The 17,061-nt window shown below is 44.1% G+C and overlaps 1 protein-coding gene across 12 annotated transcripts in view; it reads left to right on the plus strand.

Moving 5' to 3' along the window:
• Positions 1–17,061, plus strand: part of PRR5L (proline rich 5 like) — an 84,913-nt gene that overhangs the window by 51,228 nt on the left and 16,624 nt on the right. For all 12 annotated transcript variants that reach the window (XM_068399070.1, XM_068399076.1, XM_068399079.1 and 9 more), the window contains 2 exons: positions 2,084–2,132; positions 15,156–15,213. In XM_068399070.1, the coding sequence (XP_068255171.1) occupies positions 2,084–2,132; positions 15,156–15,213 (107 nt within the window). The remainder of the gene's footprint in view (positions 1–2,083; positions 2,133–15,155; positions 15,214–17,061) is intronic.

Consider the following 17,061-nt stretch of genomic DNA (forward strand, 5'->3'; position numbering starts at 1 on the left):
TGTCAAGAGCTGGGCGAAGAACAGGAAACTCTTTGTGAACTGTGTATGCTTTTAAGCATTGCTGATGGTGGGAGAGGAAATGCCCTCTTCCACAGACAGGAGCTCCCAGGCAGCACTTGGAAGCACTCACCTTGAAATACATGATTAATGATCCTGCAGGTGCCCTGAGCATTGGTCATGTCTCCTAATGTCATTCTCTTTAGAGGCCACTTTAACATTCAAGTAGATCATTAATGTCTGTCCAAGGAGCAAAGGACATGCATCTGCATGGATGTTTGTGTGCATACCTGCAGCCTCACACCCGTGACTCTTGATGTAGCTCCCAACACAATGTTAGCTCTGTGTGCGCGAGGTGAATCTCTAGCTTGACATTGGACAAAAAGCCAGACCTGTCAGATGGCCTGTCTTGCGTGCCATTAGGTCGAGCTGGTGCATTTTCCTTCTTTGTAGTTCTTCATTCAGCTCCTTGGTGGAAGTTAGCAAATGCAGTGCTCTAAGAGACTCACAGATTCTGCACAGCACTTTGTTATTTGACAGTGGGAAAAGCAGGAGAGTTTTAAAGTAGGACAGTAAGGACAGGACCAGGAGACAAGCAGGTGGTAGCATTTTGTTCTGCATTGCTGCCACAAAGTTTTTATCTTGCTGTGATTTGATATCATCTCACTGAGTACTTTTTTTTTTTTATTGACGTGAAAGTCAGTTGTCACAGCAATTGGAAATGTAAGAAATGCCACTGGGAGATGGGATTTCAGGAAGCAGAAAGTGACCTGGCCATGATTAGGAGGAGACCCCTCCCTTGGGTTTTCTCTAGGGTGCAAGCCACTGGTTGCTGGTCTGCTTGCACGAGGCAAAGTCCTGCCGTGAGCTTGTGAATCAGCTGGTGCAGAACGCCCTGGATTCTGCCAAAGCTGATGGAGGAGCTTCTGGCAAATGAGCTCCCAAAGACTTATCTGTTTTATCCATCTCATAGAAATAGCAACGTGCTTTGAGATGGGCGGGGTGAATATAACCACTCTGAGAGAGAAAGAGTAAAGACATGTTGGCATGTGAATAAATGTAGAAGTGTTACAAAACGGTTAGGGAGGAACGTTGCTGTCAAAACTGACTTTCAGCAAAGATTAGGAAAAAGTGGTGTAGTTTGTTAGTAAGAACCCAGCCTTATAACTGGATGCTCCCTGATTCAAATGACATTTTCAAGCACTCTTGATTAGACTTCATGCTGGTGAAAAGCAAAACTCTTAGAATAGCAAAAAATGCAAAGGTTTGCAGTGGGTGCCTTTTAAATTTTAGGCAGAATTCACAGAATTCACAAATTTATGCTCACAGTTACTGAAAGCTGAAAGCGCAAATGCTCTGAACTTTGAGTTGTTTTTTTTTAATGCTTCTGATGGAAAACAATCCTGATTTTTATATTGGACTTTTGAAATATAAATATGTATTAGAATTTAAAACTTTTATCACAGCCCGATTTAAAATCCAACAGTTTTAATCAGAAATACTTGTTTAGAGTGGCTTCTGCTTGCATGTGTTTAAAACACCTCTTGTTAAATTTCTAGAATTTCTTTATTGAAAAATATTCTTTCTTTTATTTTTTTTTAAAATGGGGAAGCCGCAGCTTCTGCTTATGTGTTTACTTCATTGCTCCTCTTCTTATCCTCCCATTGTCTATTTCCAAGAGAAAAGGAAGTGTAGCAGTAGGGAGATATGCTATTTTCAGTGAAATGAAAGGTGTCTTTGTTTAAAAAAAGCAGAAAAAATTATGAATTTCAAACTAAACTTCAAATTGTCTCCCCAACTTTCTGTGCATTCAGGAGGGTAAATGGTTTTTTTGCTTATTCTAGGTGTATGGCTTATAAATAGAAGACTTCAGGGAAACTGTTTCATCCCTTCATAATTTGAGAATAGCCTTTGTCAGCATTTGTAGAATATATATCTAAATGTAAAAGAAATCTAACTGTGGCCAAAGTGACACATTCACATATACTCACGTATCTTTGGTATGACCGTTAGTAAAGTGCAGATATACCTGTAAGAAATGACCAGCAATGGCTGTTACTTCATGGTGCATTCCTTCTGTCTACAGGCGGCTGCTGAAGAGTGAACTTGGATCCTTCATCACAGATTACTTTCAGGTATTACATGATTTGCTTGCTCTCTTTTGAGGTTTGCTCTCTTCAGCTTTTTAGCCTATAGAAAAATTAGGACCCCTTTTTACATGCACATAGCCTACAAGGTTCATTTTTGTTTTGCTACAGAAGATGATGGAGGTACTGGACTATTTTAATGTGGGCCATATAGCCTTGGGAGTAATCATATTTATGGGTGTATGTGCTAAATTAAGGATAATCTTCCTTTGCACTTATGCAAGGCTGCTAGTAGCCTGCCAAGGTTGAGAAGGAATTCACTTGAACTTTTTAAAGAAGATTGGATACGTTTTCATAGTTCTTTTCACGCTATTTCTCTAGTATAGAGAATTCAGGAGTAGGTTTTCTGCAACAGGGGCCAGCAAAGGGGAAGAGAAAAGATAACGGCTGTCTTTTTTGGGGGGCAGGGAGGGGAGCAGAGAAGGAAGTCCCTATCAGCAGGAAATCAACCTGGGTACTGTTTGCCTTTTAGTCCCACAAATATAAATGCAACCTGCAAAAAAGGGAAAGATGAAGGATGAGGGAAAACCTGATCAATCACAAATGTGAATAGGTGTTATTGCCTTTTAGTGAGACTGTCCAGATAGACAGAGGTTCAAATCTAACCTCATGAAAGTGTGTTGGATGATTTTGAGAGAGCACTGATGGCTTTCAGTGTTGTAAGTTGTTCAGTGTAGTGTTGATTTAAAAAAAGGAGGCTTCTGAAAACAAGAGGGTTTTCTTCCCTTTGAGTAAGAGTGCAAGAGAGAGAGAGAAGATTTCAGTACTTTCTGAAGTGACTGATGCTGCTGCGTACTATGCTAACAGCTTAGAAAGGGGAAAAAGAAGACTAGTGTTGTTTCCTATCGGTATTAGACTACATGACTTAAAAAAATCCCCCATGCTGTGCTATCAAGTGAGAAGCAAACGCCTGCCCCAAGGGTAGTTATGTTTCACTTCTTTACACCCTATCTGCACAAGGTGTTTACTGTAATGAAGTGGCTGCTGGCACCGAATGGCCGGTCATTTCCTAGACAGTGAGTGTGGTCTGGTGACAGCTGGGTGAAAAGGCTGTGAGCCAGTAGCACAAAGAGCCTGGCTTAAGTGGAAATCTGCTACTGCTCCTGCCAATTCAAAAACAGACAAATGAAAGTTTGAAACTAAATATATGTAGCGAATTGAAATTTGAAAGGTCTTGATCAGGTACCCAGGTACTACAGTGTTAGGCATGGTGTGCAAGGCTGGAATAAGCAGAAAATGTCACAGAATCACAGAATCACAGAATGACAGAATGTTAGGGATTGGAAGGGACCTCGAAAGATCATCTAGTCCAATCCCCCTGCTGGGGCAGGATTGCCTAGACCATATCACACAGGAACGCGTCCAGGCGGGTTTTGAATGTCTCCAGAGAAGGAGACTCCACAACCTCTCTGGGCAGCCTGTTCCAGTGTTTGGTCACCCTCACCGTAAAGAAGTTTTTCCTCATATTTAAGTGGAACCTCCTGTGTTCCAGCTTGCACCCATTGCCCCTTGTCCTGTCAAGGGATGTCACTGAGAAGAGCCTGTCTCCATCCTTATGACACTTGCCCTTTACATATTTATAAACATTAATGAGGTCACCCCTCAGTCTCCTCTTCTCCAAGCTAAAGAGACCCAGCTCCCTCAGCCTCTCCTCATAAGGGAGATGTTCCACTCCCTTAATCATCTTCGTGACTCTGCGCTGGACTCTCTCTAGCAGTTCCCTGTCCTTCTTGAACTGAGGGGCCCAGAACTGGACACAATACTCCAGATGCGGCCTCACCAGGGCAGAGTAGAGGGGGAGGAGAACCTCTCTCGACCTGCTGACCACACCCCTCTAATACACCCCAGGATGCCATTGGCCTTCTTGGCCACAAGGGCACATTGCTGGCTCATGGTCATCCTGCTGTCCACTAGGACCCCCAGGTCCCTTTCCCCTACGCTGCTCTCCAACAGGTCTGCCCCAAACTTGTACTGGTACATGGGGTTGTTCTTGCCCAGATGCAGGACTCTACACTTGCCCTTGTTATATTTCATTAAATTTCTCCCCGCCCAACTCTCCAGCCTGTCTAGGTCCCTCTGAATGGCTGCACAGCCTTCCGGCATCTCAGCCACTCCTCCCAGTTTGGTGTCATCAGCGAACTTGCTGACAGTGCACTCTATTCCCTCATCCAAGTCATTAATGAATATATTGAATAGAACTGGTCCCAGTACCGACCCTTGCGGGACTCCGCTAGACACAGGCCTCCAACTGGACTCTGTCCCATTGACCACCACTCTCTGGCTTCTTTCCTTCAGCCAGTTCACAATCCACCTCACTACCCGATCGTCCAGACCACACTTCCTCAGTTTAGCTGCGAGGATGCTGTGGGAGACCGTGTCAAACGCTTTACTGAAATCGAGATAGACCACATCCACAGCTTTACCATCATCTATCCACCGGGTAACATCCTCATAAAAGGCTATCAAGTTGGTTGAGCATGACTTCCCCTTGGTGAAGCCATGCTGAGTGCCCCTAATGATCCCCCTATCCTTGATGTGCCTAGAGACAGCACCAAGGACAAGTTGTTCCATCACCTTTCCGGGGATGGAGGTGAGGCTGACCGGTCTATAGTTACCCGGGTCCTCCTTCTTGCCCTTTTTGAAGACTGGAGTGACATTCGCTTTCCTCCAGTCCTCAGGCACCTCTCCCGTTGCCCACGACTTAGCAAAGATGATGGAGAGTGGCCAACTTCATGCCTCCGTAAGCCTGAATGGAGCGTGGAGCTGAGCACAGTCCCGAGGGATGTGAGGTGTTGATGTATGACTGTTATCTGGTTTTGAAAATTCAGAGTGTAGTGAAAGAGGCCTGGGTGGGTTCCAGCGCTGAGTAGAACACAGCTTCATCGTGTTCTACTGCTGGGGACCGGATGGCTCCCAGCGCTGAGGTTTGGATGTGTTGTTCCCTTCCTCCAGACCGTAAACCTCAAGCCTGTCACAGTGATGCCAGGGCTAGAGCTGACAACTGAAGAGACTGCTTAGACTACAGCCTGCTCACTGCCGGAGGCTGGATATCTGTGTTGCAAGCCGAGGGCATCTGACTGTGTCCTGGGAGAAGGATCTGATCACCAGCACTATTTTCTGCAAAAGCAGGAGCAAAAACTGTGCTCTTTCACCCTAATGGCAGCGCTGTACTACAGCCACAGGGCACAATTGCAGTGTACGTACTCAGCACTGCACTGCTGCCAAGCAAGTGGTGGCCTTTGCCTCGGAGAGTGTGCCCTGCAAGGGCTTTTCTGCGCTCACTTCTGAGTTTGTTTTTTCTGTCAGTCTGTCTGTTCGCACTTGTGCAAATACCTCAGCATATATGTACTAGTTCACCTGCAGCTGCTGTTCTCCCACTGAAGCCACTGGGACTCAGGTTTAATTTCTGGGGTTTTTTTTTGCTCGATGTTAAAAGGAGTAACTTGGCATCTGTCAGACTTAGCCTGAAGTAAAACTCTGGTGCTGTCAAGCCATGAGACAAACTGTGAGATAAAGGCTGTTCTAGGAAATGAGATTTTTTCCCCTTCTGTGAGCTAAGGTTCAGACTTATTTCTGATTCTAAAGTGACAGCGAGTGGCAGTGATAAAAGTTACCACTCCCTCCTGAATGTCTTTAGTCAAAAATCCTCACGCCATGGAGTGGGGAAAGACTATTCATGTGCCAAAGAAGGGCTGACAACGTTATTTCATTTGTCTGTGGGTTCAGTTTCACTGCTGATGCCAGCTGATTTATGTCAATACTGCTGCCACCAAAATGAGCAGATTTGAATCAGGCTGCTGATTTGGCTGAAAAATAACCTTGAAAGAAAAAGAAAAGTTTTCAACTACTTTGGCTTGTGCTCATCAACTCTGACATGGGGGAGGTGATGGAAACAGGTCACCAAGATGAACAGTGGAAGTGCATCTTTTGGCAGAAACTTCTTCCTGCACCTGTTAAAGCGCACTGAAAAGCTATCCTGAGAACCAACTTTACTGTTCTCTTTGATTGAAAGGGACCCTGAAGGATCTGCTCTCATGTGTAACCAGGCAGTTTTAAATATCCTAACAGCAATTAGTGCAACTAAGTGGATTAAGTAATATTTAGATGTGATAAATTGACTTAAATGTTTTCTGTTTCTTATGCCACAGCACTTGTAACAGGAGCCACTAAGATAATTTTTTAGAATCACATTTTCCATTGTTTTAAGAGTTCTGGCTCTTACATTATGTATATTTTATACACACACATGCACAATTTTTGTAACCACTGAATATTTAAGACTAAAATTGAGCAGAGCTTTTATAGTGAGAAAAATCTACCTTTGTGATCAACTTGACTTGATTAATCACAAGTCCTTTTCACAAACACTCACACAAATTACCAGTTTTTAGGTCCTGAAGTTGCTTAAGGAATGTTTAGGAAATGGATGGGTTTTGGGCAGTCTTTCTCTGCTACCAAGCTGTCGTCATACCAGAGTTACTGTTTTGTATTTGAAAGAGAAATGTAATTCCTGTAAGGGTTTCAGTGGGAACTCAGATGTTTCATTCTGAAGATTTGTGTTTATAAATCTGCTGCTTTAGCAACCCTATTATAAATATAAGCCATCTCCTTGGATTGGAGTCTGAGTGTAAATGCCAGATAGCTGGGACTCGTAATATTTACTGCAGATCTGCCTTAAAGCAATGCTTCACACTCCAGGTTTTCCAGTACTGACTTTGGATGAACTGATCCGCCAGTTTCTTGCTGCTGAAAAGGGGCACTTTGTACCCACCCCTCTGCTCAGTAACCCAGCAGGGCACCACCTGCTTTCACTGCTGGGTTAGTTGTCTAGTGGTCAGCTGAACCACAACAGGGAGGAATCCTATGACCATGGAAGGCAAGAGGCTGGGATTTGGAGGAAAAGGGTGTATTGGCAATGGGGACTTCTCTGGGGCAGCTGTAAGATTTTTGAGGTAAGCTCCCTTCATTTTCATGCTGTCTTACCCTCGTGGTTGTGGAGAAAGTTTTTGAAATATAAAACTAGTGAGTATTGATAAATTGATGCATTATCTTCCCTATTCTGCAAACAGCCTGAAACAAAACCTTTGGAAAGGATGAACTGTTTCTTTTAACTTTCTGGGGGCTTGTTAATCTTGAAACTCACGGGGGAAGATGGAAACGCTAGCTATTTCACAGCTAACCACTTTAGCAGAACTGCCCAGTTTATGCATATTAACTCCAAACTGTCTCCTCTGGAGGCAGAGAGACCCGATCCCCTCCCAGCACTGTAACCTCTTCTAGCACCCACAGGCTACAAATGCAGAAAGTCAAATGCTCAGAGTTGACGCTTCTCCAGCCTGATGCCAGCGCAACTGACTGCGCTGGCAGAGCTGGTAGGTGAGGGATGGCGAGTGGACTGTATTTCCTCATTTATTCCAATGAGAGCTTTGATGAGCTTTAATGTCTTAAAATCAGAAGTGAAGCTGTTACATAATTTCCAACCTGCTGCAGAGGACAGCCATGGGAGGCAACAAGTCCTGACTCAGGATTAGGCCTGCCTTTCTGTTTGTATGCAAAACCATATAAACTGCAACGTGTGAGCACCCGTGTAGCTGGGGTGTCAAGCAAAGTCAAAATAGAAAGATGATAATGGATAGCTGCGAAAGTAAGCAGCAGCAGCGAAGAGGCAAGCCTGAATCTGAGCCAAAATTGATTTTGTCCTCTCCCTTTAGAGCAGTCAGAAGTGGGACTGGTGAACCTTCTTTGTGGTCAGAGTACTTCTCACTGTAGGTTGGCCAGCTGTGCAAGGTGGCTACAGTGCTAGAGGGAAACATGCACTCCTCCCTCTGCTCTGGCACCGTAAAGCTTTTGCTTAAGTCCTTGCTGCGTGTCTTTCTGGGACTCCAGCCTTTCCAGTATCTCTCATGATGCTTGCTATCCTTTGAAGTATTGCTTTGTAAAGCCATGATAACAGCTGAAAATGCCGTGTGTCCCTCTCTCCTGCTTAATCAAAGAGAAAAACTTGTTGCGTGTGACGTTTCTTTCCTTGGCGCCAGATTTCTACTTCTACCTGTTTTGTAGCAAGGCAAGGAAATAGTTGTGTAGGTTATTGGAGTGATGGTTATTGCTGGATAAAGGCAGCGCTAGCTCTTCTCTGGCCAAGTGCTGTCTCATGCCTGCTGCCAGGGTCTGCAGCAGCTCTGCCGCTGCACAAGGGGAGAGGATTCACACTGTGTGATTTGCAGAGCTCAGCTGTATGTCTGCAATACTCTTTTGAGTTAAGCTGGTCTTTATTATTGTATTTCTCTCCTCGCTGGCTGGGAACCCCCGTTCATGAAGGTTTGCTAATTATTTCTGCTTCATCTGGCACTTTCTAGGACTGAGCTTTCATGGAGCAGCTCCAGAGACTCCATAGCAACTGCCCAGCTTCGTTATCCAGGACAGGGTCACCCGGCAGCTCAGCCTCATTATTGCAAGCCGAGCAGAGGACCTGGTGGGCAGCAGCAGGGACATCTGCCTTCAGGCCTTGCATGTATCGTCTCTGTAGACGTGTGTGATTGATTGACTCGAAATGGTGCCTGGTAGCTACTGCTCAAAGCGTGGTGTGGGACAGCATGCCATGCCCTGGCTAAGCAGGGCTCCCGCCTGGAGCCGTGACTCGCCAGTGCAGAGCGGGAGGCCCAGCTGCGGGATTTTCCCATAGCTGCTGCCTCACTAGTGTATCGTGGTCTAGGTCGTAGCAGTGATACCTACTTGGTCTGCCTGGTCTGCTCTCCTCCTTACTCTCCCTGCCTCACTTTCTCTCTTTACGTGGGCTTTCTTTTTTGTCTGTTTTGAAAAAAGCTGTTTCTAGAAGAGTCATTTTAGGATGCTGTGTGGCTATGCGCTGTGGCTATGGCTACAGTGGCTATGTGCTTGTAGAGACTGTGAAAGTGTGGTTTAACACTAGAACACAAGGCCTCAGTTGGCTAGAAGAGGGGCTGCATTTAAGAAATGCTGTAGTATGTAGAAGAAAAACTGATTGTTTCACCCAGCAAAATGGGATCAATTATTTTGAGTTTGCTCTGGATTAGTTTACTCCTGTTCCAAGCTTGTGTTTCTGCTTGATGACCTAGTATTAATTTCTGAATTTTAATGTGACTTTTTAAAGGCATACTGGCCATGTTCAGCTTGGAGACATGAAAGGAAAACAAAATTTGTCTGTAATTAAATGGGTGTTCATGTAAACTTTTTTCCTTCCCAAAAGTAATGGCTTATTGGGAAATAGTAATATTTTTTTCTTAGCAGGATAATTCCTTTGTGCCTTGCTACACTGCAGAGAGATGGCTTTTAGACAAGATGTGAAGTCTCCTGTGATGGCTTGAGCCTCCTTGATGTTTTCTGTGGACCTGCTGCCAACACTACTTAGATGCTTTTTGCCACCCTTCTGCTCGAACGTACCACCCACAGAAGAGCTGTGCTAATGGCAGGGCTATACCCCTGAAATCCTTCCTTTTGGTTCTACCTGGAGACCGTCATTGCAACCAGGCTGCTGGCAGAGCGCTCCCAACAGGCAACATCTAATTTGCCTCTGGCAAAGTCAGATGGGTACCATTTTGCCCGGAGTGTAGCGGGAGCCCGCACAGGAAGGGCCTCCATGGCCCCTGTTGGGGATGACCAGCTCCTGACAAGGTGGAGGGAGGGAGAAGGTGCCCATCACTGCTGGCACACTGGTTTGAGAGAGGAGCCCTGGCTGTTGTGCCTGGGACAGCTTCAACCTTCAGTCATTGTGCTGGGGGAACTGAAATCACTCCGCTGGGTATGGATGGAGAAACTCACCTCAATTTCTCTAACAAAGGAGGCGAAGGGGAAAATATCTGTGCTGAGAAAAAGAAGGAATTACCTTTTACAGCATGGCGTGTGACTGCCTTCAGATTTTTTTTTTTTCCCAATGATTTCAGTGCAGCTTACTTTGCAAGAGTAGCGAGAACATGCATGTTGTGGGAGGGTCTTTGCTGAGGAAAAAATTAAAAGTGATTTTTCTGGAGCTTTGAATCCTGTCTTCCAAAACTCAGGACATTTGAAAACTTACTTAAAGGCTCTCTCTTAGCTGCACTTCTTGGTGGTATACCTGAAACAGCCTTTGTCGTTTTCTGCACTGAGAAAAGTAGGGGGTTTCAACCTGTGAGATTTCACAAGCTCAATTCTATCTGCTGCAAAACATCCCTCTCCAAATTTCTCGACTGCATGTACATGTGGGGGATTAACTCAGGGCTTTATTTCTCTGCAGTGCATGCTTCACCATAGTGAGAGTAAGGGGAGGTTTGCAGTACCTGCAATGAGTGTATAAGCAGCCCGTGGTGTCCCAACAGCAGAGTGAGGACTTCACCCTGGAGATCCAGGGAAAGCTGATTTGGGGAGGGAATAACTGCCTCCCCAAGTGCCCAGTTCAGCTGTAATTGCAAAGAGACGGAAGGTGGCAGCTCAACTTTTTCAAATAAATGCGCCCTTCAAGCTCAGTTGGTGTGAGTTTTTATCTGGTCTTGCTTGCAAATAAAAGATTTATTTTTCCTCTTAGCTCTGTGACTCTGTGTTGCCTCCGGCAACCAGGGATAAAGCAGTAAAATGACACTTGTAATCTAGACAAGGTCTGATACAAACCTCCGCTGCGGCTGCATTTATTAGACTGTATTAATTTGTCAGCAAACCCTGTGGGGTTTTTCAATGAAAATTTACCCATCTGGCTTGATCTGAGGGGATAATGTTCAGACTGAATCCATTTCTAATCTGTAACTTTGGCAGAAAAGACAGATAAGTAAAATTTCCAGGTATTTTTAAGATGAGGAGAAGGGAAATGAAGTGTGGTGGTTGTGTTTTGTTTTTTTTAAAAAAAAAAGTCTGTCTCTTCCACAGGAAAAGGGAAAATTTGAGAGGGTAATTGAAACATCTGCAGTAACTATATGGAGCTAAGTTTTTTTTCAAGAAACGATGCAATCTATTTAGCACATGGAATTACTGATAAGATATTCATAAGAGCATTATAAATTCTTTACTACAGGGCAATGATTAATAGATCTATTTTTAATAGATAGAACTGTCCTGCTCATAAAGGTGTACAAATGCGTGTTTTGTTTGCTGACAGCTGTAAAATAAAAATAAAAAATCTCTGAAAGTAGAAAGCATGAATAATACTGACTTATAAGCAAAGTAGATGGAAAATTGTATCCACAGTGCTCAGGAAGTGTATGTAAATTGAAACTTAATGTTTTAGTGCAAATAGAGAAGGAATTCATATTTCTTGAGAAACACAAGAAAATAAGTGTGACACCCTCATATATGTATGTATATATACTTTTCCATTATATAGTAGTTTAAAATGACACAGTATGAAAGACCAGCTGTAAATTTTCCCTGCAATATATGAGGTAATTACCTTGAGCTATAGGTTGAAAAATAAAGAATTTAAGTACTTTATTAATAAACTGAAAGCATTTGGAAGGATTGAAGTGCAAGATCACTCCAAACATTATCTTTTTGTTCAGGCAGAAAGATATTTACAGTGTAAGTGGGTTTCACTTTTTCCCCCCTCATAATTTTTTCCATTCCAGTTTTTGTCCTCTCTCCTTTTTCACATTGTTTGTTTTTTCCTGGGAAGTCTTTTTTTTTTGCCCAGAGCCTGACATGTGTAGTGATTTATTCTGCTGAACAAATCTAAAATTTGAAAGGAGATCCCAACAACTTAATATTTCCCTCCAAAGACTATATTTCTGCTGGAGAATCTTTTCAAAATAGTCACCTTCCATTAGTTGATAACAACGTTTGGGAGGGTTGCAATTTTTTTTCATGTGTGAACATATTTATCCAACTTGCTAATTGCTGTTGTCATTGCCCCGGTGATTGTCTCCCAGGCACATTCTCTTTGCAGCTTGCCCATCCTTTGTCAGCCCTGTTTCTCCTGGGCTCTCCTGAGAACTCTGGGTTTCTCTTTCTCTCAACCCTAATGCTCACCCTAACTGAGGAGTGAGCCCTAGACAAAGCCCCCCAGCCATTAAAAATTTCTCACTGACAAGATCTCTTTGCTCCCTGCAGCTTCCTTTAGCAGCCCTTTGTCATGTTGGTGATGATGAATAAATCAGAAATAGGCTTCTGCAGGAAAAAAAAGAATTGTTTTACTGGGGGGAATTCCAGAGTCCAAAAAACTCCAGAAAGTGGAGTTTTTTCAGAATAACTGTATGAGTTTTTGGCTAAAATTGAGTAAACTGTTTTAAGCAGGGTGAGGTACCACAGGTCACAGAGGTGGTGTGAGCCACCAGGCCCTCGGCAGTGCATGTCCTGCTGGAGGTCCCTCTGCTCCTGCTAACCCAGGTGGGCACCGGTGTTGTGGAAGGAGTCAGCAAAGACCAAGGCATATGCTCCTAAACTGACAGCCGCGCACTACATGATGCCTAGAAGCAGCTGCTTTGATGTCTGCAGTATTGCCAGAGCTCTGCTTTTACCTGTTGGCAGGCACAGCTTTTCAACTGCAGTTAATGAGAGTCATTTGCACACTGTTTGTGAGTGGGTTCAGAAGGTCGCATGCAAAAGTACTTTGGGTTCCTGTCTCCACATTGTCACCTGTGTGCAGAATAGCAATTTTAGCATGTTCCTCTGACAAACAGGACTGTTCAAGTCAGCTCTCATTCCTGTGCTGAAATTCCTAGGATTGGTTAATAGTAGAATATTGAAATTTGTTTATAGCTTGACTGTACTGCATGGATAGAATTGCTTTTGTACTCTGCTAGAGTCAGTAAAGGTCAAGGTCTTGTGACTTGAGTAGGTGGTTCGGTTTCATCCCGTGTGTTGCTCCTAAAATGCTCTGATTTGTTGTGCAATTAATTTAAAAGGAACCCAAAGGATAAGACTCAAAATATTTGACCCAAATTCAAACCCTAAATATTTTTGGGTTTGAATTCTAAAAAAAAAGCCACCTGCTAGCAGGGCCAAATTACCTTAATTACAAGCATGAACATTAATTATTTTTCCTTTCTATGCACTATACTTGCTACTAACAGAGACTACCACTGGTGAATTGGATGGCCGTTCCTCCCTATGTCATGACTGAACTCTGGATACATGTTAAGGGATGCAGGTGTTTTTTTTTTTTAAAGCACTGTCTCAAAAGTACTTACATCTGGCTCATTTGAGACACGTAAGCCATTGTAGCAAAACATAATGTTTTAATGTGGATGAAGTAGCCATGAGATGGGACAACAGCCAAGGACAGGTACCCATTTCCTCTCTGTTGTATAACACCACACTTCTTTCACACCATGAAGAAGACAATGTCCATAGTCTTGTCTTGGCTTGAGATGAACCTTTTCATGGAAATTCCCCCTACTACCTATAGCACGTGAGGCGACTGGTGAGCTTGTTCTTTCTTCCAGTCCTTTTTTGCTGAAATCTTGACAAAGTTGCCAATGGAAAAATTTCTCTCTGGTATTGCAGTGGCACCCAGCCCCAAAGGGTCTCAGAGCTCGCCTAGCATGAGGTGAGATTCCAAAGCAAAAGGAGTTTCTTGAATTCAACCCCTGAGTTTTTTTAATTTCAGTATTTTTCTACCTGAGAGCTTTTTGAATAGAAATTCTCCACCAGGACAATGCATCCAGAGTTGTTTCCTTACTGATAGAATTTATGGTGGTCTCTTCAGTCCCTCCGCCTGAACCTACTGGAAAAGCGAAGTAGAAGTACAAGCAGAGAATGTCACAGAGCAATGTTTCCTTCTTTTTATTCCCTTCAACAGTACCCCAGTTTAGTTTGCTTCTTGTAGGGAGGATGCAGAGGTGTGCTTCTCTTTTTGCTTGGGGTGGCTTACACGGTTACCTGCTTGTGTGTTTCGTGAACGAGCCAGCCTGCTATATGGTTACAGGAAGCAGGTCTATCACGCAGAGCATCAGCGCAAGGGCAGGTGTGCAGTACAGCAACTCATCGGGAGGCCATGGTGGTGTCCAGGCAGTGGTGTAACGGCAGTGTCCATTGGGAGTGAAAAAAGATGTGCCTTGCTCCTCAGCTGTTGTAAGGTTGAAAGGTGCAACTTCGACCTGGTTACCTGTTAAAAACAAAAGCTGGAGAATGAACGTGAGAGAGAGAGAGGTCTCTGAATATTGTGCACTACCCTGATATCAAATCCTTTCAGAGGGACAGAAGGCTTTATTCTCTATCAGTATGATCTCTGTGGTAGGACTGAACCTTTGAGGATGCATTAATAGTGTGTTATGTGGTGATAGCTGCTCCTTTCTCTGGGACTCTCAAAGTTTTTCAGAACAATTGATTCTCCTAGTGCTGTTGGGGGAACAAAAAGGTAGGTGTTGTTTTTGCACCATTCTTCTGTTTGGGGAAATGGGAACAGAAAGCTTATCAGATGTCCTGAAGTGCAAACAGCCACATCAATATCTTGGCCTGTCTGGTCCGTGATAGTTAAGTTTATCTAGAAAGACTAGCTCCTGCTGCTGCTTCTGCAGCTTGAGACTGCATACTGAGATGATCCAAGCACTCAGTATAGCAAAAAAACCGTAGCCTCATACAAAGAGAACAGGTAAGAATAGAAAAGTAAGGATTAGGGAGCTGAACTGCCTTACTGTGCAGTCAGGCAAGCACTGAGCTAGTGCAAAGGAAGAAGAGAGCGGGGCATTTTGGTAGCATTTGGCCCTTTGATCACCTCCATCATATGGCTGAGGTATAGCTTATGTGGCTGCACTCTCATGTTAAGAACCATATTATTTTCTTGACTCCCTCTGTGACTCAGGACAGGTCCTTCCTTCCCACTTCTGGCAAGTGTTTCAACTATCTGCTGCGTTTGTTGTGTTCTCATGTCTGGCTGAACAAGAGGGGGTTAATGAATGGACAACACTCACAGTGAGACCAGGTCTGGTGGTGGTGCTGGGAGAAAGTACTACAGTATGCCTAATCTTTAGATAACTGCATGCAAAGTGGATAACATGTGAAAAAAAAGTATTCTTCCATGTTTATTTGAAATCTAAGAAAAGGCAAATGCATGTCTTTCTTCTCTCTTGGCAGAACCAGCTCCTTGCAAAAGGCTTGCTGTTTATAGAGGAGAAGGTTAAGCTGTGTGAAGGCAAGTATAGTAAAAAACCCATTTTGGAAGGGAGTTGTGCTTTGATGTTTGGTCAGACAAGATGATTTGAATGTCTGGAAAGCATACAGCCCTTTCTGGTATTGCTTAGGGTGTCACACAGCCTCTCGGGAGCCAGGCTGCACTGCAGCCCTTGTAAGGCTTAAGGGACGGCAGGGTGTTTGAACAGTTATGTAGCTGCAAACCCCCCACCAGCCACGTCTTTATTGCGAGAGCGGGAACATGGGTCTTGTGTGACAGTTGAACCTGGGCTCAAAGCAGTTCTGGGCTGGACATGGGTCCTGTTGCAGAACTGCTGAGAGCTGCCTTCTACCTTTTTTTCTCAATGTGATTTGCAGCTCAATGTAAGCATGATTTTGGTTACTGTGTCATGCTTTTGAGAGCTGAACTAACAGGCTTTGTGTAAATTTAAAGAAAAAATGGTCACTTTGGTGGCAGTGAAATCCTTCAGGAATTGAGTTGATCACACATGAAGTTCTGTTCAAACCACTGGGGTACAGATGCTTGCTCTGCGTCCACAGAGCCTGTGGACGAAGGCCAGCGTGGCGCAGTGACTCTCAGTGTTGGGCGTGTGGGGAGTTAGTCACATTTACTAACAAATAGCTTAAGCAGAGCGAGCTGTCTAGAGCACATGTCTTTATTCAAAATGAGGATTCTGTTTGATTTTACCCAGTTTTGTAACCTGTAGGGAAGATCCCTTGCTAATCACCAGCCTGCTGTATCTGGGTCATTAAAAGCCAATAGACACTTATAATCTTGCATCATTGTTGGTGCTGGATTCCTCTGCATCATTCTTCACCAAGTGACTTCTCCACCTGGCCAGCAGGCTGTAGGACTCGGACCCTGAAGGAGCTGTGCAGTTGCCAGCCTCCTGCATGGCGTCTGTTTCTTCGGCACTGGCCCTGTAAGGGAGGAAAAAAGGCAGACTCAAGCATTTTCCTGAAGGTGGGTACCTGCCCTGCCGCTGCCAGCTCCTCAGAATGAGTGCTGTGCAGCTTATCATAGGTTTTGTTTTCTGCATTCATATAAAACTATTCCAAAATCTGTTTTAGCATTATGAAAATTGAATTCCAGTCTGTAATAAGCTGAGAGCTGCCTGGGACTAGTTTGCAGCTGCTGAAGTAGTTTCGATAAGATGAAATTTTCCAGGCAGACAGCAAAACCCTCTTCCTATGCCTCACTTTTTTGTCCCTAGTTTGAGGTGACACTGGAGCCACTTTGCCCGTGCAGGCTGGCATCTCTGCAAGAGATGACTCATGGGCAGCTTGCTTTCATAATGTGTAGGCTTGTTGCAGGTCTTGTGGTCACAGCAACAAGAACTTCTTGTACACGCTTCTCAGTTAGCTCTGTCTTCCTGGAAAAGTTCTGCTGTCCCAGTACTCAGAGACGAAATAATGTTCCTGCTGCAGGGCATGGCAATGTTTTACTGTGTCTGTTTTTCAAATCACAGCCTCTTATTTTAACGTGATTTTTCTTTATACAGTCTGTCAGAATCTCTTTCAATGCCTGTACGATTTATGATTTCTTGAAGAAACAAACCATTCCCCTTCCCCTTCAGAAGGAGAAGTGATCTATGACATTTAATTCTGGCTCCACACACCAATGCATTGCAGTCCTGGGGAGGAGGCAGAGGAGGGGAAAATTTAAACGTTCAATTAGTCTGTTTCCTGTTGTCTTTTTCACTTACAGTTGGCAGTTTCTGGAAATGGGTAGCTGTTGTGGGGGTGTTGGATAGGTGCTTGTCTGCCTGCAATTCCAGTTTTGAAGGCGGCATGGTACCTGACACGGTGAAGCCTCCCTCTGAGCCCCACTGTGGTCATCAGTGTGCTC

The sequence above is a fragment of the Nyctibius grandis genome, chromosome 4, assembly GCF_013368605.1.
Source record: "Nyctibius grandis isolate bNycGra1 chromosome 4, bNycGra1.pri, whole genome shotgun sequence".
In the NCBI taxonomy this organism is placed as follows: Eukaryota; Metazoa; Chordata; class Aves; order Nyctibiiformes; family Nyctibiidae; genus Nyctibius; species Nyctibius grandis.